Consider the following 27,997-nt stretch of genomic DNA (forward strand, 5'->3'; position numbering starts at 1 on the left):
GGGGGAAGTCCTCTCCCTTCAGAAAGCACACTTCAGAGTCATACAGTGGGTGTATCTTCTCATTCCCAAAGTTTCAGGCATTGATCTGCAACTTGCTTTATCTGCTGTAGAAAATAAGCAAGCCCCCTACAAGTAAAAGTACATCTGTCCACAGGGGAATAATCATCTTCCTGCTAAATTCCCCCAGCCCTGAGTTTATTAAAAAATATGACAACATGGATTTTCACAGTGAATTTACTAAATGAGGCTGTTCAACACTTTGTACGTGTATTCCTGTACCTCTTGAATAGGTCCCTGTGAACCTCCTGAAGAGTAAATACAGTTACTGCTTACCTGCAAATTTTTTTTTTAACATGATGCATTGAATTGTACTGGTTCTCTTCTGATGATGGAAGCTATTAAACCTTAAGCCAAAGATTAGAGAACAACCTGAACAGGGAAGGAGGTAAAGCTCAGAATTTTTAGTTCAATAAACCTCAGCAGTTGTTGCATTTTTGTGGAGTTCAGAGACCACCTCAGTGTGGAGGTTCTGCTTCCTACTGAGTGACAGATTTCTTCATGTTAAGGGCTTTGTTGATTCCGACTTGCAGAGTAGGGACCCTCCGTGCCAGTTGAGAAGTGAGTTGCTACTCATGCAACGTTCCATGTTAAAGATTACACAAGTTTAATTTGCAGTTAATATATGTTACCACTTTTATTGCAAAAGTAGATGGCTTTGGTGGTCTGCAGATTGAAGAGGAAGGACCCATCACAGCAGGAGAGATGCCGGAGCTGAGCACTGACCTGCTGCCCACACAACAGCCAGCACAACTCGTAAACAGCAACGGGTGGTAGTGGTGGGCTTGGGCACTCTGGAGAGCCCTGCTGCTGCCAGGAGCAGCCTGAGGAGTATCCAGAAGGATTACAGAGCCCTGGGAGTGGCCGTGAGGGACACACGAGCACAGGTAGTCCTGGTCAAAGGGAAGGGGTTTGAAAGGGCCGGTTGAGTCTGGTAAATCAACAGTTGGTTGCAGGGCTGGTGCCACAGCTGAGGGTTCACCTACTTAGACCATAGGACTTGCTTTAAGAAACCCGGCCTACTGGGGGCTGCTGGGCTCTGTCCGTCAGAGAAGGGGAAGAGCATCTTCAGCCATCGGCTTGCCAGGCAGGGGAAGAGGGATTTCAGCTAAAGTTGCTGGGAGATGCCAGTGCCAGCAATAGCTGCCCAGAGCCTGGGAGGTGTCACAGGGCAGCACGAAGGAATGCCAGCCACTAAGTCAGCTTCATGAGGCCCAGCTTAACTGCCTCTATGCAAATGCATGTAACAGGGGGCATAAACAAGAGGAGCTAGAGATGTGTGTGCAGCTGCAGGGCTAGGATCTTACTGGCACCATGGGGATGTGGTGGGATGGCCCCTACAACTGGAGTGTTGGCATGGAAGGATACAGGCTCTTCAGGAAGGACAGGCAGGGGAGATGAGGTTCACAAGCTCAGGTCATGGGGGATTTCAACTACTGATACCTGTTGGAGGGACAACACAGCAGGGCACAAGCAATCCAGGAGGTTCCCAAAACACACTGATGATCATTTCCTTTTCCAAGTGATAAAAGAAGCCAATGAGGAGAGGTGCTATGCAGGACTTTGTTCTCACTAACAAGGAGGGGGAATGTGAAGCTCCAGGGCAGTCCTGGCTGCAGTGACCATGAAAAGATCCTTCAGGCAGTGAGGAGACACACAGCAAGCTCACTACCCTGGATTTCAGGAGAGCAGACTTTGGCATCTTCAGGGATCTGCTTGGCCAAGTACCATGGGATAAAGCCCTGGAGGGAAGAGGGGCCCAAGAAAGCTGGTTAATATTCAAGGATCACCTCCTCCAAGCTCAGGAGTGATGCATTTCAACAAAGAGGAGGTCTGGCAAAAACACCATGAACAAAGAGCTCCTGGACAAGCTCCAACACAACAAGGAAGCCTACGGAGGGTGGAAGCAAGGACAGGTGGCCAGGGGGGAATAGAGAGAAACTGCCCGAGCAGCCAGGGATCAGATTAGGAGAGCCAAAGCCCTGATAAAATTAAATCTGGCCAGAGATGTCAAGAGCGACAAGGAAAGCTTCTGTAAGTATGTTGGTGGTAAAGGGAAGACTAAGGAAAATGTGGACCCTCTCCAGAAGGAAAGGTGAGACCTGGTTACCTGGGACATGGAGAAGGCTGAGATACTCAACGACTGTTTTTTTTTGCCTCAGTCTTCACCAGCCAGTGCTCCAGCCCAAGGGGCAGGACCAAAGGCAAAGAGGGGACTGGGAGGATGAAGAGCCACCCACTGCAGGAGAAGAGCAGGTTCGAGACCATCTCAGGAACCTGAAGGTGCACGAGTCCATGGGACATGGTTCCTGAGGGAACTGCCGGGTGAAGTGGCTCAGCCACTGTCCATCGCATTTGAGAAGTCATGGCAGTCCAGTGAAGTTCCCACTGATGGGAAAGGGGAATATAACCCCCGTTTTTAAAAAGGGAAATAAAGAGGACCTGTGGAACTACAGGCCTGTCAGTCTCACGGAGTGGATCCTCCTGGGAACTCTGCTGGGGCACATGGAAAATAAGGAGGTGACAGGTGACAGCCAACACAGCTTGGCTAAGGGCAGATCGTGTCTGACAGCTTGGTGGCCGCGTATGACGGGGTTACAGCTCTGGTGGGTGAGGGAAGAGCAACTGATGTCATTTACCTGGACCTGTGCACAGCATCTGACACCGTCCCACAGGACATCCTTGTCTCTAAAGTGGAGAGACAGGGATTTGATGGATGGAGCAGTCGGTGGATGAGGAATTGGGTGGGTGGGTGCACTCAGAGCTCCATGTCTGAGTGGAGAGCGGCGGTTGGTGACGTTCCTCAGGGGCTGGTGCTGTTCAACATCTTTGTTGGGGACAGGGACCGTGGGATCGAGGCACCCTCAGCAAGTTCACTGACACCGAGCTGTGTGGTGCGGTGACACGCTGGAGGGAAGGGATGGGACATCCAGAGGGACCCGGACAGGCTGCAGAGGTGTGAACCTCATGAAGGCCACGGGCAAGGTCCTGCACATGGGTCAGGGCAATCCCCAGCACAAATCCAGGCTGGGTGAGGAGTGGATGGAGAGCAGCCCTGGGGGTGTTAGTGGATGGAAACTCAGCCCAGGAAGCCAACCATGTCCTGATTTTCCTAGAGCAGTGGGGCCAGCAGGGCGAGGGAGGGGATTCTCCCCCTCTGCTCTGGGATATGGACCTGCTCAAGTGGGGCCAGAGGAGGCCATGAAGATGCTCAGGGGGCTGGAGCACCCCCCTGTGAGGACAGGCTGAGAGTTGGGGGGTTCAGCTGGAGAAGAGAAGGCTCCGGGGAGACCTTAGAGCAGCTTCCCAGGGCTGAAAGGGGCTGCAGGAAAGGGGGGAGGGATTTGATCAGGGGTGTAGGGATGGGACAAGGGGTAACAGTTTTAAGCTGAAAGAGGGGAGATTCAGTTTAGATCTAAGGAAGAAATTCTTCCCTGTGCAGGTGGTGAGGCCCTGGCACAGGTTGCCCAGAGAAGCTGTGGCTGCCCCCTCCCCGGAAGGGTTCAAGGGCTTGGGGCAACCTGGGCTGGGGGAAGGTGGCCCTGCCTGGGGCAGGGGGATGGGAATTGGATGATCTTTAAGGGCCCTTCCACCCCAAACCCTTTCTGTCACTGCCCTTCCACTACCCCAGAAGCTGTAAGTGGACACTTTTTAAAATTCTGTTCCTCTGCTGACAGCCAAGCAGCAATTCAGTTTGAACACACTCCCACCTTAAAGCAGAATACTAGACAGGAAAAAATCTGCAGCAGAAGGTAATGAACTTCAGAAATTACTTGAAATGTGTGTTCATCCACAGTGGCTGAAAACTTAAGGCATCAAGCTTCTGAAACTTAGCTGTGTTACCAGCCAGACAGACTGAATGCTCACAGGCTGCTGAGGGAAAAATATGCCAGTTACAATTTTCTCTAGCAAGGCTTCCAAATGAACACGCTGTTGGTGGGGATAGCTATAAGGGCTTGCTGTTGTCACATAGGAGACTACAGAATCTCCTACCCCCCTCACAAGCAGAAAGTACAAAAAAGGAGCCTGAATGTAACAGGACTGTAAAATTGAGCAAAGGGGAGGATAGGGGGAAGCTGATGAGAAAACAGGAGCATCTGCAGTGATGATCACTCATCAGCTAAAATTTGGGGTTTTTCCTATCTTCCCTCTAAAAAGAAAGTCATTTGTACTTAAATACGATTGTGTAGCAATGGAATCCTTACTGTTTAGCTGTTTTCCTCACTAAACCCTTTAAAAGAGTCAATCCTTAGATTTCATAGCTCCTTAGCCAAGTGAGGTCAGTTCAGTTTTAAAACCATTGCTGGCATATACTGTAAGGAAGCCTGTAAAGTCAAAGGAATCAACAACAGTCAAACAAGGAATCTCCTCCTCACTGGCATGTAAACAGAAAACCACCACCACACAAGGTAAGGCTGCATGTTTCACAGTCTCCCTCCCCTTACATTTTTCAATAAGACAAAGTCCATCTTCAAATAAAATTATACATTTTTCCACAATTGCACTAGGCTAGAATTATGCTTATGTTGGAGGCCGTCTGCCTGTCCTGCAAGCATAAGAATTTAACATTAAATTTGAAAAAAAACAAACTAGAAAATTAACAAGCACAGTAAAATTTTAATCTTTGAAAATAAAGTTGTTGCTGGGTGTATAGCCTAAGCAGTAAAACAAATGTCACTTTTTGAGACCCTAGTCCACTTCTGCATACTAATTCAGGGGAAAATATGAAGCCTCTGAACCTGATGTTTGTGATGGAAAGCCAAGCATCCCTCTGTCCCAACACCAGCGGATCAAGTTATTCTAGAACGCAGGTTGTTAACGATTGCAGTGTCTGCTGCTGGCAACGAGCTCCAAGGAGTCCAGGCACTGTGGTGTAAAGCACGAGAGCGGGAAGAGCACAGCCAGGTGGGGCTTGAGCAGGAGTGACTTTCCCCAGGCTTCATCCTTCCCTCACTTCCAGCTTCCGATGGGGTCTCCAGGCTAATCTCTCACCTACCTATCTGTAGCAACTTTGACCGTTTCTCTAACAGCAGAAGAGGCTTTAAGGCATCACCAGTCTTCCTTAAACACCCTTAGGACTTAAAGACGTGGACAGCCCTGATGACGTACTGCCTGCATATCGGGCACTCGCTCATCCGCTTCCCACACTTGGTGCACGTGACCATGTGGCCGCACTCGAGCAGGACACAGTCAATGGGTGCGTCCATGCAGATTTTGCAGAGGTTGTCCTCCGTGCCAGGGAGCCCAGCACCACCTGAGTAAAAGAGAGACCACGGGCTGAATGAGACAAAGGTAAGGCAGTTTTGTGCAATCTGGGAGTTGACTTTATCAAAGGGCTTCCCTAACGTACTTTTGCATGATCTGAAAAAAAAAAAATTTCCCCTTTCACATCCACTAATGTGGATATATCTGCTCCATCAACTGGAAACGAGCAGAAAGTTTTAGCTTTTATATAGTAAATTCTGTGTGATGAAAACAGATACGACAGCTATCCTTGGCAATGAGGCAAATGAAGCAACATGGGTCTCTTTTTCCCAAGTAACAAGTGATAGGACAGGAGGAAACAACCTCCAGTTGCACCAGGGGGTTTCGATAGATTGGACACTAGGGAAAAATTCTTCACTGGAAGGGTTGTGAAGCTTTGGAACAGGCTGCTCAGGGAAGTGGTGGAGTCACCACCCCTGGAGTGTAGGTGCACAGTTTAGTGGCCTTGGCAGTGTTGGGTTTATGGTTGGACTCTGATCTTGAGGGTCTTTTCTAACCTAAACGATTCTGTGATTTACCAGTAATGTTACTTACCACTTTGATCATCAGTGTCAGCAACTGCAACATAAGAAGAAAAAGTTATTTGGTGAGAATAAGATAATCTGGAGAAAAATTCACTCAAGCAGTATTATTAGGAAGGAGCTGAAAGCCTTGAAGGGAGATTACTAAACCAAAACTGCTCTTTGCTGACCCCTATGCAGGGGTTCAAGCCGAATCTCTGATCAGGGTAGGTTGTTCAACTGGCAAGAAACTTTCTTTTTTACTGAGCTTACACAATACCTAACGTTTCACAAAGATAAGCAACTAAGTGATGTCTCAATTTTTAAGACAGCCTTAGAATTTATGCCATGTTTGGCTTCCTAGCACTACACTTCCAGTAGCCCCTTGAGCCAATTTCCTTGGTGTCACACAATCACCAATATTGTTGGACACAGCTGAGACACACACGGGCAACAGCGAGTAAGAACAGGATAAATTCTGTCAAAAGCACAAAAGAATTTCAAACCAAAGCTGTTGTTATCAATCTTTTATTATTCATAGAGGACAAAGCCTAGAGAAATCTGTTTAAGAAAACAACACTACTCTGGACAACACTGGGAAACAAACCTGTCTATGAAATCAAAGTGTTAAAATATGTTTCTCTTGTAAATAATTTATGTCTTTAATCACTGAGAGTTGTGAACTGGCACCGGAAAGACAGGCCAGATACATTCTCTGTGCATCTCTATCACACCACTATCCTTTATCAGTCAACTGTGCAGGCCCAGCAAGAGCAGGCAGTGCACAGCTGAACGCTCTTGTGATCAATAGGACAGGGGCAAACCCCAGAAAACCACAACTGTTCAGTGGTGGGAGCCACTGTCACTGAGCACATGCCCACTCTGAACTGCCCAGATGCTTTTTGGGGGCATTTTCCTGCTCGCTCTTCCAGTTACCATAAGTCAAGAGGTAAGACTACCCCAGCACTTACAGTCATCCCTCTACAGTCACACATCAGCTGGTATGTGTGTGACAGTGCCCAGTGCCAGCAGCCACAGCTATAGAGTCCCAAGGTGAAGGGCACACGGTTCTCATTTGTTGCTACTGCAGGGAGGTCACTCTCCAGAGCCACCATAATGGTCTCCTCTTAAGTACAAGTGCTGAACAGTTTAGCTACTTTAATGTTCATAACAATCCCTTCCTTTCTCCTCACTTGCACAAACCAGAAATGTAAGTTCTATTTCCTTCTGCAACTGTCCATAAAAGGGAAAAACTTGAAACACAAGCACATGTTTGCTAAGTTTCCTACCTAGATGTTGAAGGTCTTTCTCTTTATAAAGACGAGTCACCCTTTCTAGCAGCTCCCACTTTTCACAGCAGCCTTTGTAGTTGACAAAGTTGCGAGCAAGAATTTCCTTCAGCTGTCGCACAGAGAGCGCATTGATGTCTCCGATGCTTGTCAGATCAGAAAGAGAAGCCTTCCTCCCCTGCACCAGGTTATCTTCTGAGTCAGTAGACTGAAAGGGAACAAAGATGGAATGATTCTTGTCCTCACAATTTAAACCAACTTTCAACATGTTACAGCAGGAATTCATGTTTGGATGTAAGTAATTGGTTATTCTGTGAATTCCTCCATCTATCAGAAACACAAGTCCTAAGATGGAAATAAATAATTTCTATTCTTATAGTGTCCAAGTGACACCAGTTCTTTCTATGTGTGGAGGACAAGATGATGCCAAAGAAAGGGTTTGATTGGGTCTGCCGGTGGTCAGTCTGAATTACCGTTTAGCCACCCATCTCTGCAGTAATGATTCTGTCGTAGCAAATACAGCCTAGAAAACCTGGTATCCCTTGTCATCTGATGCCAGGACACACAAACCTGCGTCTCCTCCTCTGTTGGTGCTTCTGCTGCATTCTCAAGTCCTGTCATACCGACTTGGCTCGGAGGCACGTAACCATTTGCCTGGAAGAGGAAATAAAGCTTTCACCAACAGCACATCTGTGTGTGTCCAAAGGGAAATAGGCTCGATCATTCAGCGTAACAACAAGCCCTGTCCACTGGAAGGATGAAATGCAGCAAAGGCAAAAGCAAGGCACACTTGCAGAGGTGTTTTCTGTGCAGCACTTATAAAACCAAACTTTAACCAAGTGAAAGTTTTTGACACTGAAGTGCAGCATCTGACCCTTTAAAGCCCCACTTTAATTAAACCCCAATAGAGTATTTGCACAAGAAGATCCCACATGATGTTCCTGTGAGGCTGCATCAGGAGACCAAATTTATTCAGGTATACACGTGTATGTATACACAATCCTTCACTGAAGTGTTGCAGTGTGACGTGGTGGGGTATCGCAGCTCGGATGCACATCAGCTCTTGGTGCAAGGCTCTGGATGACTCCTCTGTAACACAGCTCAAAGTCTACAGGTCATCTTCAAATTAACCATTCAGAAACACCTCAGGTGGGTTCTGGACTGGACAAACAGGAGATACCAACTGAAGGACCAGCAGCAACAAAGCTGGAGAATGAGAAGGGGCAGTTGCATTGAGCACTTAATAAAATGAAAGGAACTGCAGCGTAATTCTAGCTGACTTGCCCTCAGCAGCTCTCATCCCCCTCTGTTTTCCCTCATGACAAAGGAGACTGTAATGTTACCATCCTACTTATCTAAGTGGCGCCTTGTTAATATTTACAAAGCAAAAGAGTAACAATAATGATGAAAGGGCATGAACTGTAGCAGGATGTCATCATGCAGGCAGAGACAAGAAGCTGACATGTATCATGGGGCAGTAAGGGAAGACAACAAAGCTGAATTTGCTGGTAAAAACTGGAATGGCAATATCCAGAAAAACAGAAAATGAAAAGGCCTTTTAATGATTTGGAAAAAATGTCCTCCCAGAAAAAAACTCTTCTTTTATATGTAGCTGCATTTGCTGAGGAAGCAGAAGGTATGTACGCTTTCACAGCTCTGTCCACAGGGAACTAAATACACCTATTAACTTCATAACAGGACTAGGAGCAGATGTCAAACATTGAGTAAACACCCCGTACCAGATAGCAGAAAGACAAACAAAGCAAAGTCAATAAAAAATAATTAAGCTCAAATGCCCCTGACAAGGTTCATCAAGACTGCAGGTTCACCATGAACTGAAGGTTTAACAACAGACACAGGTTTTGTCTTCTGTTGGTCTGGGCGCAGACAGATGACACCAAAAACCTCACCCACCTCAGAGTCATCTTTCTCATCACTTTCAGTTCCAAAATTGCTTTAAATGGTGCTTGCTGTCTTGCACAGGAATTAAGTAACAGTAATAACCATTTCATCTAACACCTACCTACAATTGTCAGAAAGTTGTCGTCATCAACACACAGGATAGACCTGTGCATCAACCAGGCATCAGTACCAGAGGAACCAGTCACAGGAGCATCTAGTGGCAAGGGCAGGTGTGGACCAGAGCAAACACATCTCCAAACAGTCACGCTGTTCTCAGAGTGAACTTTCAATATATTCCACACTGCCCACCCAATTAAATTACACAAGTTTAGAAAGGGAATAGCACATCAAAGTTGCTGATAGCAAGTCACAGTTTTACACAGCAAGGCAGTGTAAAATAACTCATCTTACTTTCCTAATTATTCTGTAGGAAAGTGTGATGGCCTCACTTCAAAATTAAAAACAAACCTGAGAAGAGCATGTATAAAATGCAACTGAAGTATTCTGTCATGTGTTCTAAACAGAAGCCCTCTTTGCTTTTTAGGCAGGGATATTTAACGTAAAACATTTTTGGCACATCATCTACTTGGAAAACCTCATGCGATATCTTAGCAGTTAATCCAAAAATAGAGAGAAATGAGTTTGCAAAAGATGCTCCTGGCTAGAGACTGTACCTGTTGATGTTCCTGAGCTAGTGAACTTGAGATGGGATCTGCAGACACCGGAGACACATCACGTGAGGTAGAAGATGCTATGCTGGTTGGTGGGAGAATCACAAAGTCTTGCTGTCCAGAGGCACTAGTATGAAATGGATTTGTTCTTATCTGCTCTTCCTGGGTAATTACAGGCTGCTGGCCAAGAATCAGAAATACCAGGTCCTCCTTTTCACGACACAACTCTGTGGAAATCTCACGGAGTGCCAAATAGTCTCGCAGATCCTTCACCTTCATCTTTATCAACTCTTCCCGCTGAAAAGCTGTGGCTCGGAAACGCAGGCAGAGATGGCAGAGAAGAGGACCACCTTCAGGCTGGTTTGAGCAGGACGTACAAAAATTCTTCTTACAGTCCAAACAGATGTGCTGGTAAAGAGAAGGGAACAGAATCAATCCGAGCCACCGTGACCTGCGACTGAGGTGCACAACGACCGCGGGCAGCACTCCCCTACCATCTGCAAGCCAAAGTAAGTAGTAGCCTCTGTTAAAGCATAATCAAAACTTTCTAGTCCATGACAAAGTGCCAAGTATGTTACTTATGTTCGAGATGATGAAAAGGATTGATCCCATTCCTCACAGTTCTTAGACAAGCACTATCTTCACTCCATTTACCCAGAATGGAACACTATATTCTCAGACAGTTCCTTCAAGTGACAGGAGTTTTCTGCAGCTTATTCCAGACCTGTTCATCCAGTTTAAACCACAGATGGAATCAGAAGATAGCGATGGGGCAGCAGATGTTCAAATAAACTACAGGTAGTTGCACTCTGCTTTATGAAACAATGAAATACTGCTCCATGCATTAAGGAAGCTCTAACGTTGGAGGGAACTACTTAAAAACATTTCTCTAGTTTGCAGATTTAATACTTGCTATGAGTGACCTCCCACTACCCCCTTTTCTTTCTCCAATTTGCTGTAATCACTAAATGAATCTTTTTTTCACCGTAAGAGGAAAAGGAAACAGAAAGTCTTAGAGTGTCTGACAGACATCAAAGAATTCAACATTTATTTATGCAAAAGAAAAAGCCGGCTTATTTTGAAAATAATACGCACACTGTGTGCCATTTAGGTGCTAGACAGAAAGTGCTGAAGTTCTGGAAATATTAGGCCCCAAATGTTTAAAAACTTTATAAATTAAATTCTGCTGTTTAATGTTTATATTTTATACTGTTCTGCTCTCATCACTCAGGGCTTGATTTTCAGAAGTTCCAAACACTCACAGTCCACGTTGACTTCTGCAGAAACTTGACTGTTTCGACACTTCGGAAAGTCAAATTCTACATTTTCCAATAGGAACAGCAGCAGAACAGCCACGCTACATGCCTTTTAAAAGGTCCCAAAGGAAGAAAGAACTGTTTTCAGTGCTGGTTAAAAATGCTAATTTGCAGCCTCAGAGAAGACAAGTATCTTTATGAAATCCTGACATCCTGACCCTTCAGAGCTATGCAAGGAAAAATACACGTGCAGAGCTGGAGAAGCAACCAACTCAGAGACAAAAAAAATTGTTTAATGAATTGCTTCTAGTGATTAAAGAACATTTTTAACTTCACAGTTCAAAGAAAGCGGATGTTTCTCACGTTTTAAAAGGTGTGAATACACTACTTGCTTACATAAGCTCCTTCTGATCCCCTTTACAGCCTGGCAGCTCCCTTGTCCCACACACTCCCTCACAATTATACCCGACAGACTTCTCATTTAGACTCTGTAATAGACTTTAAATGACAGTTAGTGGAAAGAATCCCAATTTCCTGCCTAAGCATTTTAAGACACGAAAATTTCTACCACAGAGAGAATCTCTGGTCACACAAACTTGAAACCTCATCTTAAAATTGCCCTTTGAGGACCTGCCAAGTAAAAGTGACTTTCATCAATCACAAAGCAAGACGGGAAGGGCAATTTCCACATTCCATCCAGTTTTGAGAAGTTTTCCTTAACTTGGTCATTATAAAAAACATTAGGTTTTTTGACCCTACAACTGAAGGAGCAATCCAGTTCCTTGGGAAATTTTCAAGGCAGAGATAGGAACTACTGGTGGTGCATGTGTCTAAAGCAGGGGAACAAACACTCCACAAAGGCAGAGAGATGGAAAGCAACCCTGTTGACACTTTCCCTCTATCACCCATCGCTGACAGGGGAGCAATCACAAGAACTGAGAGGGAAAAAAAAAAAAAATCCAGAAAACAACCCACCCTGCTTTACTCTGGCAGGGAGAAGCCTCCCATGTGCTCTGCAGACTGCCAAACCAGCTCCAAAAGCAACCACTGTACAGCCAAGGACCTTCCAGCCAGGAAACACCTCCTGGAGTACTGACATGTTTAGGTATCACATAAGTGAGCACAAGGGCTGCATTATCCAACAGGTTTTTTGCAAGCGATTAACAGTAATAACACAAGCCCGCCTTAATTATCAAATGATACATTTGAGAAGTGAAAATAAAACCAGGCATGTCTCCAACTTATCAAATCACCACTAAGACTCATCTTCGGAGAAAAAAAAGATTCCCCAACCTGTATCTGAGCATCAAGTATTTAACATGCACAGAAGCCATTTGCCACATCTCAGTATTAGCCAGCTTTTTTTGTTGAACTCTGAGTGAAAGGGCAATGATTGAAGACACTGGTCTCTTCAGAACAATTAATTTCAAGTGCTGTTGTAAATAAAACCTGTTATTAAAAGGTCAGACCGCTTCTGAATGATGCTTGCTAACTGGTAGCATAATCACAGGACGGTCAAACAGAACACTTTAAATCAGAAGACTGTCCAGAATGGAGGCTGCTCCTGGTTGTTTGCTCTAACAGCCAGTCTCCCAGAGATACCAGGATGGGGTTCTGATACACTTGGCTCTTCTCTCTGTGCAGGATAAAATGAAGAAATGCCAACATTCAAGCTTTCACTACGGCCACTGTTATTCAGGGTTGGGTTGTTTGGTTTTTTTTTTAATCTTACAGAAAAAGCTCCTGGCAAGATTGAGTGTAAGTATGCAAAGAAAAGCATCTTCCTGAAAATGTCAGCCAATTTAAGGCACTGAAATCAGAAAACAGGGGAGGAAGCAATAACAATCTGACATACCCACCAAGAAAGCCCGCCATATCCTTCTATGAGCACAGAGGGAAATGAAGAATGCTTGCTTTAAATTTAAAAAAAATTTGTGGAATCATTTTGCTGCAGAAAACCAAGATCAAAGAGTCATCTAAGAGAAGGAAAATACAAAAAACCTCAGATTTTTTCCTACCATGATTAAATTTTATATCCTTTAAAGATGCTTCAACGGTTACTTAAAAGCACGTTATAAGAACATGCTCCATTTAAATGCCCCCTACCCCAATCCTTTCACTGGTTGCCATGTTATATGAATGTTAAAATATGATTATGATAAAAGATCAAGTACTTAAGACACCATCATTCTGCTTTGGGGTTGATTGGTTTGTTTGTTTGTTGGGGTTGATTTTTTTTTTTCCAAAGCAATCTAGATTATCCTTACGGTCACCCACATGGAAGGAATTAATTTTTTTCCATTGTATTTCAGTATAAACATTAACTGGACACTAGAGTTCAAAGGTACTGCCTCTCCTGGGAGAGAATGCAGAGTTTTCCATGCTCTCATTGCAGGAAAGTGAGATTTCGTATGCTTCTTGGTCCATATCAACAGAGTTAAAGAATTAACATGGCTTACAAACATGTCTGTGTTTTATAAGTTACATATTCAGCTCTCTCCTGGAGACCAAGGCCTGATGGATGAGCTCTAGCAGCCCTTCCTATAGCTGTTTAAGCCTTGCCACTTGTAGCCATCGAGCTCACTCCAGCACCAGAGATTGCTGCTTAGTAGCCGTGGTGGCAGAAGGAAAGTGGAAGGAAGGCTTAGGAGCCCCCTTCACAATATAGAATATAAACCTCAAACTCATTTTCATGAATAATCTGCACTGAATGGGAGGAGCTGAGACAAGCACACACTGTACTCTGCTGCCCCAGTTACACTGAGCACCAGCTCCAGGAGGAAAACAGGGAAGTCTGCTGGGGGCAGAAATGTCTTAAACTGCTTCAGCAGATCCTCTACACAACCTGATTTGCACACCAGAGCTTTACCCAGCCCAAACTGGTCAGCACGTTTTCATGTATCTGGAACAGTACTGATGACTTGCACAAGAGACTACTTTAAAGACAGCTTGTAGTAGAACGTATGTTTTAGAAGGTACCAGGACAAATGAGACCATGGCTCTAGCACTGCTACTCTACAATCTGCATGAATTGTTTTCATTTCAAGAGCAGAATCCTCTCCATCCACTATCTGCTACTATGCAGAAGAGTAAGCACTGGATTCGGAAGAATTCCTTCCACAAGTGTTCATGAAGACACATCACATTAATGAGGACGATGTTAATGACAACACTATGTGGAGTCACGTGCAGGGACTGCACCGTTCCCACCTGACTCTGAATCTGCCCATTGTCAGAAAAAGTCCAAGCATACTTACATACTCAAATTATGTTAACATACACACCCAATCCCAAAATATATTACCAAAACTTAAATTCGTAGTGATTTCTGGAGTAATAACACTTCTCAGTGCAAAAATGCATAAACATCCCTGTTGTTCTGTGAGTAGAAAGCAACAGTGCTGCCAAGACTTAGTGTTTTCTCAGATATGTGCCACATACATGAATAAAAAGGTGCAAGAAAGACTGATTTATTAATATCCCCATCTAATCTAAAACAGCTGTGGCCAAAATTCACTGTAGTTTTTAAGTTCTCACATTATTGAGTTCAGTAACATGCTATATATAAGCCACTTCTTAAGCCACAGAGTTTGGACTCTGAACAACTTTCCTCACTAATCACTTTTCAAGCAGCATTATAGGAACCACCATGCTCAAATAATCTCCCAGACAGGGCTTGCTGTCTAATTTAAAAAAGTCTCGTGGCAACAATTATTTTGGCATCTATACGCTCACAAACAAAGTTTACAAACAAGATAGAATGGATTTGGCTTTTTAGCCATGGCTTTTTAGTTTGAGCAGCAATAGTTTGGAAAAGAGATACACAGATCTTCCTTTACTGAAAGCACAAACAGATTACTAAATTTCGTCACAATTTTTTTTTTTTTTAAAGGGAATGTTTTTAACAAATTAAAAAACTCATGCTTAAGTTAATGCCCCTTTAAATGATTATAAGCACTTTGGCTTTCTCCTTTCAGTGCCTGGGAAAGCCAAGTCTACTGAAGGTTAACTACCACATTTCTAGTCATCTTTAGCTCTGTCTCCTAATTGCAAAAGAATAACTAAAGACTCAGAAGCAAAGGCAAGCTGTCGTTTCCCATATGGTATGTCCTCAAATCAGAGGCCTCTCCTGTGCACCCGTTTCTCTTCCAAGTGGCTCTCTGCAACGAAATGGAAGCCTGATGGCATACTGCCAGAGAAGATGTTTGCAACTCACCTTCCTAGAGGAGTTCTCGAAGTGCACCCCACACGCCTTGCAGCTCTGTTCAGAAGCAGTGGGAGACGGGTAGGAGCTGTACCCGGGGTTGGAATAGGCTTGGGCTCTGGCTCCCTGCTGTGGCTGTGGCTGCATCTCTTCAGGTGAGCCATCCAGACAAAACCAATTACAACAGCTTGCCCACATAGTAACTGAAAGTGGAAAAGATACACATTAGAAATGACATGGGAAACAATCTGGCTGCTAAAGTGAGAACAAAGCATAAAATGCATATTTATATTTCCCACCATCCATTCATTTTTGACACTGTAAGTTTTCATCTTTCATCTTTTTTTTTTTTTTACCAAAATCACACGTCCAGTCCAGCATGGTACATGTTTGATGAGAAAGGAAAAATAAAGTTCAGGATAGTTATTACTGGAATTTCTTAGAGTTAAGATACTACAGTGAAGAGAAGATAAAATTTATGTTCCAGTTGGCTGTATGAGACTCTATGATCAAGTTTGCTGTAACAGGCTGTCTGTATTCCATGTAAGCCCTAATACAATAATACTGACTTTGGGTTTTGTGCATTGGGAAAAACAAACAGAAGCTCAAATTATGTCTCACACATTATTTAAATAAAATCAGCAGCAAGATCATAGATGGGTTTTCTTCAATTTTATTCTAAATCTCTCTACAGATTTACAGCTACAAACCTAAAAAGATGAAAGACAAGGACAGTGGAGCCACTGATTTAACAGTTCTCCACTGAACCTGCTGCATTACCAGGCTAAATCATCACAGAGCACATAAATGTCAGTAACATAAGAAAGATCAAGTACCAGCTTCTGGTAACTTACTCTGGAAGACAATTGCATCTGAGACACAATCACTTGTTGGGGCGTTGGGTTGTTTTGGGTTTTTTTTTCAGGTCAAATAATGAGAGAGGGAGACACACACACACTCTTACCTAAAATCCTAACAGTCCAGTGCAAAATGCATAGTTTTGGAGTCTTCCAAGACCACCCATGCAGCAGTATTCCAGAAATACACTGCTGTAAACTTGCTTTTGGGAGTTTACAAAGAAATCTGAATTCATCTGGGCATTCAGTTTCTAGAGCATACACCATGTGTCATCACTTACTGGTAAACAGACTACAAATTGCCTCCTCTGCATTTCTGCATTCACACTGTAGTTCCCGGACTATGTTTCTTTTAGGTCTTAAAAATCCACTGATAGCGTTCAGAAACTGCTACATTTTATAAACTTCTTGAAATAAAAACATCTCTCAGCTATACAGCCAACTCATTTCTTTCATCACTGTAAAATTCCAGATTCCCAAGGGAAAGGGGCTGGTATGAGTCCTAAAGGTTATTTGATATAATATAGAACCTTGATAAATAGAACCTACTGTTCTATTGATTTTTTAATTTCTTTTTTAAGATGTGTTAAGTCTTCTGGGTTGCTGTACTTGAACTGGGAAGCTTTTGCTGTTTGGTGCTGTTCCAGCGTCTGTAGCTTTAGTGGCATCTCTAATCCTTTCAAAAATCTAACTGAATTTGGCTCATCAAAGTTACTGCTGTCGCTGCAGTGGACATATGCCTTTCAAAATCCACAATGGTGAGCTTACCAAACCCTGCAGGCTCAGCAGATTTTAATGTTTAAGTGAAAATCTACAGATTCATGACATGATAAACAATTCTTAGTGTGACTGATGGGCACAATGCTGTAAATTGCACTTAGCCTGGCAACTAGATCTCAATAAATACATGGAGAGATGTGTTCCATGAACAGAAATAACACATCATCCATTGTATTAATTCTGCACTGCAATCAAAACACTTTAGATATCATACATAAAAGAAACTACTCTTCTTCTTTCTGCACATTAATTTTCAAGCTATTAATCCCACTCAGAAGTTAACACATCCTTTCTATTGCAAAAATAATGAATTTATTTTAAACTGTGCTGTTTGGAGGTTTAATTTGTTCCTAGGAATTGCAAATCTAAACAACATGAAAGCTGCACAGTCAAACAAGTATTCACAACCTCCACAGCAGTGGGAAACTGCGTCCATAGTTCAGTTCCCTTCCTGTTTCAAGGACCCCTGCAAACTGGAGGCCACCCACGATAACAGAATACACAAACGCTACTGCCTGACCCAAAAACTTTGTTTTCCTAAAAAAAAAAAACGACAGCCTACTAATTCACTCTGGAACATTGCAACATGTCAAACATTGGGAAGGAAAACAGAGGGGAGTGCACAAACCAGGATAAAGTAAGACAGACCTCAACATTCAGCTGGAGTAGTAGTTTTGTGTAATTGCCAGGAAAACGAAAAGGTTGACAAAAGGCTCAGATGTTGTTTTAGAAGAACCTTAATCCTGCACAACTACAGAAGCATGGAAGGGAAATGTCCATAAACAGCTAGTAACCAGGACTATCCTCTGATCTGCAACATTTTTGCCAAGATAGCTCTTATCTTTAAGAGAAAGGAGCACATGGAAACACGACAGCCATCTCTACCACACAGGCACACTACTTCAGCCCGTACCAGTGTACGTCAGGTTTTAATTGCTTAAGGATCTCTAGGTACAGGCGCAAGTTTAAGTTAGGGCTTGTGCACATCCAGCCTCTACACTGACAAAGATGCTTCACTGAAAACTGCTCCATGCTGGCGGCTGGCAGTCACACAGGAACGGACAGCTCTCACTTCACTGCCAGCATTTCAGGAGGCTGGTGGGCTCCTGCTGAGCACGTTCTTTGCACTGTGAACAGGCATCCCACGCTGCTTTTGTGCCAGAGACAGCTCTTCCACAAAGCAGGATTCTCCTCCAGGCACACCAAGAGACACCCACCAGCCAGCAACCATGGTCTCACCCCGCGGCGCCCAGGTCGGGGACAGCACCTGGGCGAGGCCCCAGCCTGCTCCAGCTGCGGCTTAGTCTGCTCCAAGTGCAAGAACAGGAGCTCACAAATGTTTCCACCTCTGCCCATACACAGCCATCACGCTCTGCATTGCAGTCAACGTCACCCTGATCAATTTTGTGGGTATCTGCTACCATTTCCAAACTCCCAGGAGACCATAACGGCTGAAAAGCAAGAATTATGCTGTTGATAGCTGGAACACGCAGGGGATGCTACATGGGAACTTAAAATACTGCCACCCGTTAGGCAAAGCTTTGCTAACTGTCAGCTGTATGACCAAGCAGATATGACTGAGGCTTAAGATGTTAAAAAGTCTCTGTAGCCGCCCACAGCTGCACTAAGACAGCAACAAGAAACACAGGTAAGATTCAGCAGCTCCTTCAAGAGGGATTTTCCTTTGTTCTGTACAGGATCAGTTTTAGACCTGAGAAAATAAGCACTGCCAGTGGGAGAGGAATGGCAGCAGCAAGCATAAATGACACAGTGAATTTTCAGGATAGCAATTCCCTAGATACCTCTACAATGTTTGTGACAGTCTAATTATTTCCTTAATTATTTTGTTAGCCATTCAGAGGTACGTAGTCAGCACCATACAGAAAATGATAATTTCCATGAGCAATGTTTTGACAAATGGGTGGTTGTTACAGATGTGGCAGAGTTTGAGCATCATAACTAGCAAGCCCTGTGTAAAGCTTGTCAATCCCTTGCAGATGAAGGGCTGTTCTGCATGTAAGGAACTCCACAGTTACACTGAGGTGACAAATAAAAGCCCAGCCAAAAAAATTTACCGGCGGAAAGCATTACTTCTTCATTGTGCTCCAGGGCTTGGTAAACACGTCTTGGTAATTAGTCAGTAACCTGACTAGTATTAACATGTTGGTTTGGAAAAGTTAAGGACACCATAGATCTCAGGAGTTCTCAAGCAATTTATTGAATAAAAGATGCTGACTTACTGCCATGACTGTATGGCAGGCACTCAACAGAAGACTTCTGGCAGCTAAAAAGTACCTGCCCTAAATCATAACTGCATGTTGTGCCTGGAGCATCTGCGGGAGCAAAGGGAGAAGGAGCTTCACCAAGGGTGGAGACGCAAGATCAAACAGTCTATCCTGGACCTGCAAACACATTCACCCACATGGCAATGATCACGCTGGGCTTGTTTTGGGGAAGGGGGATTGTTTTATCTTCTTTCTTGAGTCTCTTTAAGGAAAAGCCAGAAGAAATCCAGTAAATACTGGATGAGGTAGGGAGTTGCTTGCCATGGTCTGTCAGCAAAGCAGTGCTGGCACTACATGCTCTGCTGGACTGCCTTTTTTTTTTTTCCCCAGTATGAAGCTGTGAATGCCGTGACTCTCTTCACCAATTTTAAATAGGGGAGTGAAATTCATTTCACCACCTGTTTATCAACATGTTCTATACATCACCATGAGTTTTGTATAAATTTGCAAGCATAATTTAATTCCAGCGGAACTACCAGTGATGGCAAAGTTTTCTTCCCATACACTGTTGAAGACAGCATTCATAATGCAAGCCTGGATTTTTATACTTTCCATCTTCATTAAAAACGAAGTGTTTGAACTCAGGTTCTCACTATATGTGCAATATTGATGTTATAACCTTGCTGCCTGGAGTATCAGAGATCACTGTCTACATACAGGATTTATTACACATGCTTTGTGCATTTCCATTAAAGGGTGGGCTTTGGCTGTATAGGAAAACTGTGGTTTGCATTTGAATATAAAATTTCCCTTTATTTTCTTAAGAGTGTAAACAATAAGGGACTAGAACCAGCAAAAGGAACATCTCTCAGAATCACTGAGCTTTTGGCTGTGTATAATAAAAGCTCTCAATGACTGTGTCTGGCTTCTTCTCATGACTGCTCACGACTTTGGGGGCTGGAATGCAGTAGCACCAACAAGACGCTTGAGTTAAGGGATCAAAAGGAACTGAGCTCCCACAGGCAGCTGATTTTGCTCCCACATGAGAAGAAGCTGCAACAAGTAGTCCTCCTCCTCCTCAGAGGCCTTCAGCCACTGGAACACCAGGGCTGATGACCCTCAAGGCTACTGAAAACGGAGGTGAGTTCCAAAAAGGGAGGGAGATGCAAGACAAACAGCAGCTTTGCTAGGGCATGCTTTCCTACAACAGTGTTTGCTCATTAGTTCTATCAACTGCCCTTGCATCTCCTAAGTTAGAGGAAGACTCTCCTCAACACAATGAGCTGCTTTTCTGTTAGCTCCCTGAACCATCAAGCTCCTCTTTCCATCTCATTTATCGAGAGGCTCATTTATCCTCCTTGACTACCTCCTTACCACCTTCAGAACCTCCTCCTACAATCCTAAACCGTCTTCTGTTTCTCAGCAGTTTCCATGAGATTAATGCAGAGTGTCTCAGTCTCCTCAGACTTTGCTACATACCAGGGACCTGCCAAACTGCAGAATCCAGTAAGGTCTATGTGCTTCAAGGACAGGTGCTACACAACAGTGCATATCCAACCATTGTGCGGCCTCCACAACAGCAAAAAACACGTTCATTGGTAAAACAACTTTCAAGGCAACACACCAAGGCTGGGATTAATGCTATTTACAAAACACAGTAATTTCAAAAGACAAAACACAATTCGCGGTAGTTTCTGCCATTTCTAGTAGCCTGGAGATCACCAAAATCTATTCAGAAAGCCAGAACAGGGCAGTGCGGCTTTAAAATATTGATGTCGTGCTAAAGTACATTTTAAATCATTATTTTTGCACTATTATTCCATGCTGTATCCCCTGCAAAATTCATCAGATCCCACTTTAATGAATACTGTTTTGCAATGATTTAAGTATTTAATGAGTTAAGCATCTTGGTTCCTCATTAATAGCATCATACAGTGGCTCATTGTTACAGTTTACTTTTTTTTTCTTTAAGTAAACCTGCATTGATAAGAAATGCTTTGCTAAACTTATTTCATTAATAACTTACCATTTCAAAACTGAATTCACAGCTTGCTTGGTCAAAAATAAGTATTTACGTGGTAACAGAGCTATTGAATAATCCGCTCATGTGACATTTATGCATGAAGTATTATTTTTATCAGCCGTGTCACTGGCACACAGACCTGAATTATGATAAATGGGAGCAACCATATGTTGGCACAGGTGGAAGTGTCAGCAAATTAGCCACTCGCAGGAGGCACAAGGGAAGGAGGCAGGTTGCCAGTCTGAGCAAGACATTTGCAGAGGTGGCATCTTAACCCATACAGAGCACAAGAAAAAGAAGAGCAGGGACTAGCCCTGGCTATCTACTACAGAAAACATAAATCTAATTTGCTATATACAGCAATGGGATTGAACACATCAGATTACTACCTAGGGATAGAAAAAAATGTGTCTATCGTGTGCCCAAGGTGACAGCATGCACATCTTGAAAAAAATAAGTAAATAAATATTAGCACAGTATCATAGCTAGAAACATAAGTCTTCAGGGGAAGACGGAAATTTTGTTTTGGAGGGAGGAGACATTTTTCCATTTTGGTCTGTTCCTTCAGAATGTCTGTAGACTTTTCACATCTCCAATCATCTAAGTATGTAACACCAATAATCTTTACAAAGACAAATATCTCAAATATCGGATTGCTCACCAGTCTGATCAGCAATTTTGATGTCTGTCTAAAATTTTTCAGGTGGGAAAGGGGCCAGCTACGAAGGCAGAGGACAGGATTCACGTCAGCCTGCACCCAGCTTAGTCAGAACCAGGTGTCCAGGTTAGTTCCTGTGGTGTCTTAATCAGGCTTCCGTGTGTCCAGGAGCACCTACACCATTGGGCACATCAGTGCCAGCAGTTCCACTTCCACAGTGTGTGCATAAGCACAGCTGCTGGCTGCTTTCGATGGACAGAGCAGGCTGATACTGGCACCCCATGCCCATACACTGTCTAGACCTTCCCCACCGGATGCGGACAGTACCCGGCTCAGCGTGTGCCTTCTGGTAATCCATCTTCAGACCCTCTTTAATACAGCGTGACACAGCTGCTCCACCCCAGAGATGCCTTCAAAAGCCTCTACGTGTGGGCACCAGGCGTCTCAGAAGGCAGAAGATGAAGCACGTCCCAAGGCATCCAGGCAGGAGCCAGATGAAGAGCGTGGCACACCGCTGGATGCAACGGCGGGTGCGCTTACTAGGTGCGCTGCTTCACCAAGTGTGTGAGCCCAAAGGAAGAGAATTTGGCTGCACACCAGCATTTTAATCAAGGAAGTGACATCCATTTACCACAGAGCAGAAAGTAAACAGCGTAGCCCGTTGGGGCAGGGTGCAAAGCAGTGCAGGGAAAAGCTGGAACGGGGCCACAGCAGCTCAGCACAGAGACAGCCACACACAACTTCACTGAAATGCTACTGCCCTAAATTATTGCTGATTCCAAGAGAAGTACCAAAAGTAACTTCCTAGTTATGTGGTACAGAGGAAACCATCATGCAGACAAAGATCCTTTTATACTGCTAGAACCTGGTTTACACTGGAGTAAATCTGCAAGGTAAACCCATAGATAATTTGCTTAAATGAGAGGAAAATTAAGAATGTGGATTCTCAAATACATGAAAAAAAGTACAGTGGCTATTCTAAGAATAATTTCAGCTTGATCAGTGTTTATCAGCATGATCTCTTGCAAGTAATTTGCAAACTCACTCTCACAACACATGCTGACGTTCTGTTTGTTAGAAGATTTACAGACAGCTCCTCGGTGAAAGCGCCTTTGCCCATCAGCAAATCCCACCAGTACCGTTACAAGCACAAAGAGTCGAAGCGTCAAGCACCTCTTCAAAACTAAAGCATCAATTTTCATTTTAAAATTGAGAAAATGGTTTTAGAAAGCTGTGTGATTTCTAGAGCACTGCACAGGAGGCTAATTCTGAAGGCAGAAACACACCCTCTCACTTGACTCCCAGCCTTGCACCTGAATTGCAAAAACTCAACACTCACCCACTTTCTCTCTCCTCTGCAACACAAGAAAAACCAAATTATTTTTCCCAATTTTAACATGAGAAGCTTGGAATCCTGTTTTGTTTTAAAAGGCATTGGATACCTGGGGTGTATATTGTTTCAATGTAAACTGTTTATTTTGACCCAAAATTGCACTTTATATATTGAAAAATATTTAGATAAAAAGTTCTTCTTGCTATTAACTGTAATTAGGTCTCGAGACATCTGCCAAGATGGAAATTCAACAACAGCCTTTTTCCTTTGGAAGTCAGTGAGACTCTTCCAGCAAGTTAACACAAACCAAAACAACGTGATTAATGAAATCATGTGACTAGTTTTAGAAAATTATCTTACCCAGTCTCTTAATTCCTTAGTCCCATATCTTTTCCCAAGTAATGTGCTGTGACCTCAGATAGACTATCTCCCTTCCACTCTGCTACTGTGCCGAAAAGCCATTAAAAAAAAAATCTGGCGCACTCTTTCACAGCAGTATGGTATTCATCAGCAGGACAAAATTAAGTCAGCTGTAATACGTAGCACGAACCAAGTCAGAAAGAAAGAAAACTCTGGAGAAGTAAGATTGCAGAAGTAAGATTGCAGAGTTTCATTACCATTCCCAGTCTCCTCGCATCCTGCGTGGGTGCACATGTGTGTCCATGTGTGTCTACCCTTTGTCCCCCCCTCAAAAATGGCAGCGAAAGCGGAAACTCTCTGTCAAAACTTCAGTCTAGGATTCCCGGACTGCTCATTGCTATCACGTACCACTTCAATCAGTCCTTTTCATTACACGAAAAAAGTTCAGTGCTGGCTTGCACTCTGAATTTTTTCCTCTGTTCATTCACATCATCACAAGTCTTCCTTGGATTTAGTTTCAGCCAGCTGTTTTTTTCAAGCAGTGGGTAGCTGCTAAAATTGTAATTGCAATACAAAGCAATAAATTGCTAAACGAGAACCTGAAAATTTGCATAACTGTGTAGCTTCCTTAACCAGTTCTATTCAAGGAAGTCATCATTCCATACACTGCAGACTTCATCTCAAAACCCACCTAGACCACTCTTCCCTGACAGACACGTGGCAAGAGCTGGGGGAGGTCAGCTGGATCTGTGCCCACCTGAAGGTCAGAAATGGTCTCCAAAGCTTTTCATGGAGCCTTCCTTCTTATAACACAACAAATACCTCACTCTCTTTGCAAATTTTACATCACCAAGAACAGGAAACTGCTCAAACTAAGTTTCTGCTGTGCTGCAAGAGACTGCTATGCACTAAATGACTTCAGCATTCAGATATTACAAACAAGCAGAAGCAGTTCCACAATTTAACCAGGGACATCAGGGTGTCCCGATCCAATGTTGGGGGAGGTTTCGAAACGATCCCTCAGGGGAACAGCTCTGAATTGCCTCAGCTTTCACCATGGAAGAAGGTGACCACTGTTGGATGGCTTTAATAATACTCTTCTAAATGGGGGAAGGCAGGGAGCTGGAGAAAAAAAGGGGTGGAGAAAGGATGTCAGTGTGTATTTTCATCATATCACTAGAGTTCCCACTTCAGATAAAAAGAGATCAAGCTATTTCCGTCGAAATCCTTGGCCCGAGAGGCCTACAATGACAGCTGCACATCTTGTTTCATCGTGACAGGAGGTTTCTCTCCAACTGGATAAATTACATATTCATCAACAGTTCATCTTTGGAATGAAGCACAAGCATATGGGGCAGATGAACAGAGAAGAAAGAGAAGCATTATCCCAGACACAGCTCCTCAAACTTATAAAAACCCTTACCCCCAGTCTACAGAAGCAGGGTAGGGAGACAGAAAACAGGAGGCACCTCACCACAAAGTGCAGCGATGTGCACAGAAACCCCCTACCCCACCTGGTGTACAAGGATTTGGAGAGGTGAAGTACTCTAAAGAAGGTGTTCCCAACACAGAGACAGTTATAAGTACAATCGTACGCCTGGCAGCATTACGTATCCAACAGCTGAGCTTGGGTTGGAGGTGGTGCAATATCCGCCAGAATTATATTAAGTTTGTCTGAAAATTGGGATTGCAGTTGGCACTAATGCTCTAAGGACTCCATGCTATCGCTGTCTCTCAGAAACATGGAATCAAGAGTGTTTGCTGATAAACTACAAGACCAATCAGAAATCCCATAAATTAACTTTTCATGCCAAGTTTTGGGTTTATTTTTAAACGGTAAACTTCTACATCTTTCCCTGCCCCCCCCAATCAAAAGATAGCCTCAACATTCCTCACCCACAAAGCCTACTCTTTTGTCCCCCTTATTTCAGGAGCTGTTAGTAGAAAATCAACCTAAACCCCATGGAATTCATACATGTGGAAAAGCGCACGTGCAGTAAAACTGCAAGCGACAAAGATCTGTGCAGACTGGTAGGCAACCTCTAACCTACTTAACTGTAGCCTAAAAAAAGATAATTTTTATTTGGCTTGACTGAAAAAGATCTCAACGTATATAATTGAGGCACATCATAACAAGTACAAACACTGCAGACTCATTTTGTAGCTATGCCTATTCCAAATTAATCTGAATTCAAATCCAAACTAGGTACTGAAATAGAGTAAAATGCAACTGCATACCATCTTCTTCAGTGGACATGTACACAGACCAGCACGTACATCATATCTGAAAAGAGTGTGGAAAACTCTGTTCTCCCAGACTGCAGAAATACTTATGAGCTGGTCAGCAGTTAAAGAACGGGCCAGGATACTGAATGCAGCACTGAAAAGCAACAGGCCTGAACACTAGGTTTATGACTGAGACAACAAAAGATACCGGAATAAAAAAAGTGAGTTTGTTTATGGCTTAGTCACCTCATCCGTGGACAAGCAAAAATACCCCACCCTTATCTGAAATAAGTTAGTACAGGTAAAAGTTTAAGAGAGACTTTGAAGTTGCACTCTTAAAGCATTTCCATAAATATTAACTGTCGGTTTTGTGCCAATCTCCATTTAGCACTGAAGGGTTTGAAATACAAAATTGTTTACACACAGCCCTGGATAAGAGCTTGAAACTGAGGGAGAGTTCAAGCCTTACCGCTCAGTGCCTGTCAGTGGGACTAGCATGAAATACCTGGAACACTCACGGGACAGATGCTGTGAAAAAGTCATTTCCAACCATCTATACAGCACTTATCTGTAGGGCTGAAAGATTCTAAACTGGCTCCTTTACCACTGCCCCTTTTCAACTGTCATGCATCTCTTCTTCCAGCCTCAATCTCTGCAGAACATTAAGGACTAGTAACCCCAAAGCAATGCAGACTGAAATCTGGGCTTTATTCAAACTGAAACATGAACAAACCCAACAGCCACCTCGTCCCATGTTTTTGGTTACCGAGTTGAAGTGTAACATCCCCAGGAGATGCTCCAAGAGCTCACAGGAGCTTACCTACATTGTCAGTTCAAACAAGTAAAGGTTTGTCTCTTGCAACTAAGCCATGACAACCCCCCCACCCCCCCAAAAAAAGTAAATTTCCTTTATTGTCACATCTCCATACATATATTCGGGCAGAACACTAAAATTCTGCATCATTTTAAGCACCTGTGTGAACTGCCAAAATAGGCAGGACAGGGCGTTGTTTGAAGGCACAGCTCACCGAAAACTGCTGCACTTTCTGTTCATCAAAGAAGAGTCAGGATTGCTGAACGTGAAATCATTGTTGGATCCTACCTGTATAAAATATATTTTTTTTTAAAAGACTGAGAGAATACAAGGTTCAAACGGTGCAAGCTTCAATCAGCCTTTAAGGACCTGCACCTTGTGGATTCCCCACCTTTGTCACCAAGAGGAAATTTCCCATATATGGCCCAAGCCGACAAGCAGACGAGGGTCACATTTCAGTTCACAGCTTTTGGCAAGCCCAAGCATTCAGACATCATGAGTCAGTGCTCCAGAAATCATTGGGTTTTATATACCAATAAATCTATTTCATTTTGGGGTTTTTAAGTTTGCCTTGGGTTTGCTGGTTTTTGTTTTTGGTGGTTTTTTTTTCCTCAACCTTTGCAGTACAAAGGCATTATCACATTTTCATTTTGCTCCTCTGTAACTGGGAGAAGCATTTTTATCCATTCTGGGTTTGTTTGCTTTGTAAAATGACAGACAAGATTTTCATATTAGACTAAATCCTGGCATTGGAGCATTAAGAAAAAAAACATACCAACTATCATGGAAGTTGGGAACAGATACTGAGCTGTCTTGTACTTTCACACAGCCCTTTGTCAACAAAGAACACTTATATTTTAAATAAAACATCTTCACTTCTGCTCCCAGATCCAAAACAAATAATAACTTATCTGACATTTTGGCACAAGTGGACATGGCTTCTGCTACTAAGAAGCTCCCTGCAGCACAAAATCTTTTCCACCAATAACCTGATAACATCAACACGAACTTTCTTCCATTTTGAGTTCGACTTTTCTCAGTTCAAGAGGTCAGCAGAAACTGCCCCAATTTGATCACACAGACAAAATCACGTACCACTTACTCCTATTTTTAAAAAAGACCTGAAGGTCAACGAATTCCATTGAGTAATTACTTTCAGATTAGTAATGGGATAAATTAAATAAGTGACAATTTGGGCTGAGGATTTTTGGTTTCAGTTTCTAGCTCTGTTACAGATGCTCTGTGCATCTGGGTCACTTCAATTCTCTGTGCCTCAGTTTTCCAAAATACAGGTAAATACCTCATCAGGGACTGGAATCAAGTTGGTATTTCATTTCTTCAAAGCAGCACTGTATGCATATATATGTATGCATACTGTATTCATAATAGAATTAAATACTTTCAGAAAACTATCACAGAAGTAAAGCACTTTGTGAAGAAATGCTTACAGTGAACAACCTCCTTGCACTTTTACAGAACATCCTAACAATTTAACAGTAGAACACACATAAAGGACAAGACAAGATGATTTTAAGGCCAACTTTGTTTCAGGCAAGTGCAAAAGACAATTCAAGTCC

General features: G+C 43.3%; 1 protein-coding gene across 1 annotated transcript in view; it reads right to left on the reverse strand.

Moving 5' to 3' along the window:
* Window positions 1-3,570: 3,570 nt before the first annotated feature.
* RFFL (ring finger and FYVE like domain containing E3 ubiquitin protein ligase) overlaps window positions 3,571-27,997 on the reverse strand; it is a 28,097-nt gene continuing 3,670 nt past the window's right edge. Inside the window, exons 2-7 of the mRNA XM_026861720.1 lie at window positions 15,157-15,347; window positions 9,688-10,092; window positions 7,682-7,765; window positions 7,112-7,319; window positions 5,857-5,880; window positions 3,571-5,311 (exon numbers count right to left, since the gene is read on the reverse strand). Coding sequence (XP_026717521.1) covers window positions 5,130-5,311; window positions 5,857-5,880; window positions 7,112-7,319; window positions 7,682-7,765; window positions 9,688-10,092; window positions 15,157-15,347 — 1,094 coding nt within the window. The 3' untranslated portion in view covers window positions 3,571-5,129. The remainder of the gene's footprint in view (window positions 5,312-5,856; window positions 5,881-7,111; window positions 7,320-7,681; window positions 7,766-9,687; window positions 10,093-15,156; window positions 15,348-27,997) is intronic.

Source organism: Athene cunicularia, assembly GCF_003259725.1.
Source record: "Athene cunicularia isolate RWA chromosome 19 unlocalized genomic scaffold, athCun1 chr19_part1, whole genome shotgun sequence".
Lineage (NCBI taxonomy): Eukaryota > Metazoa > Chordata > Aves > Strigiformes > Strigidae > Athene > Athene cunicularia.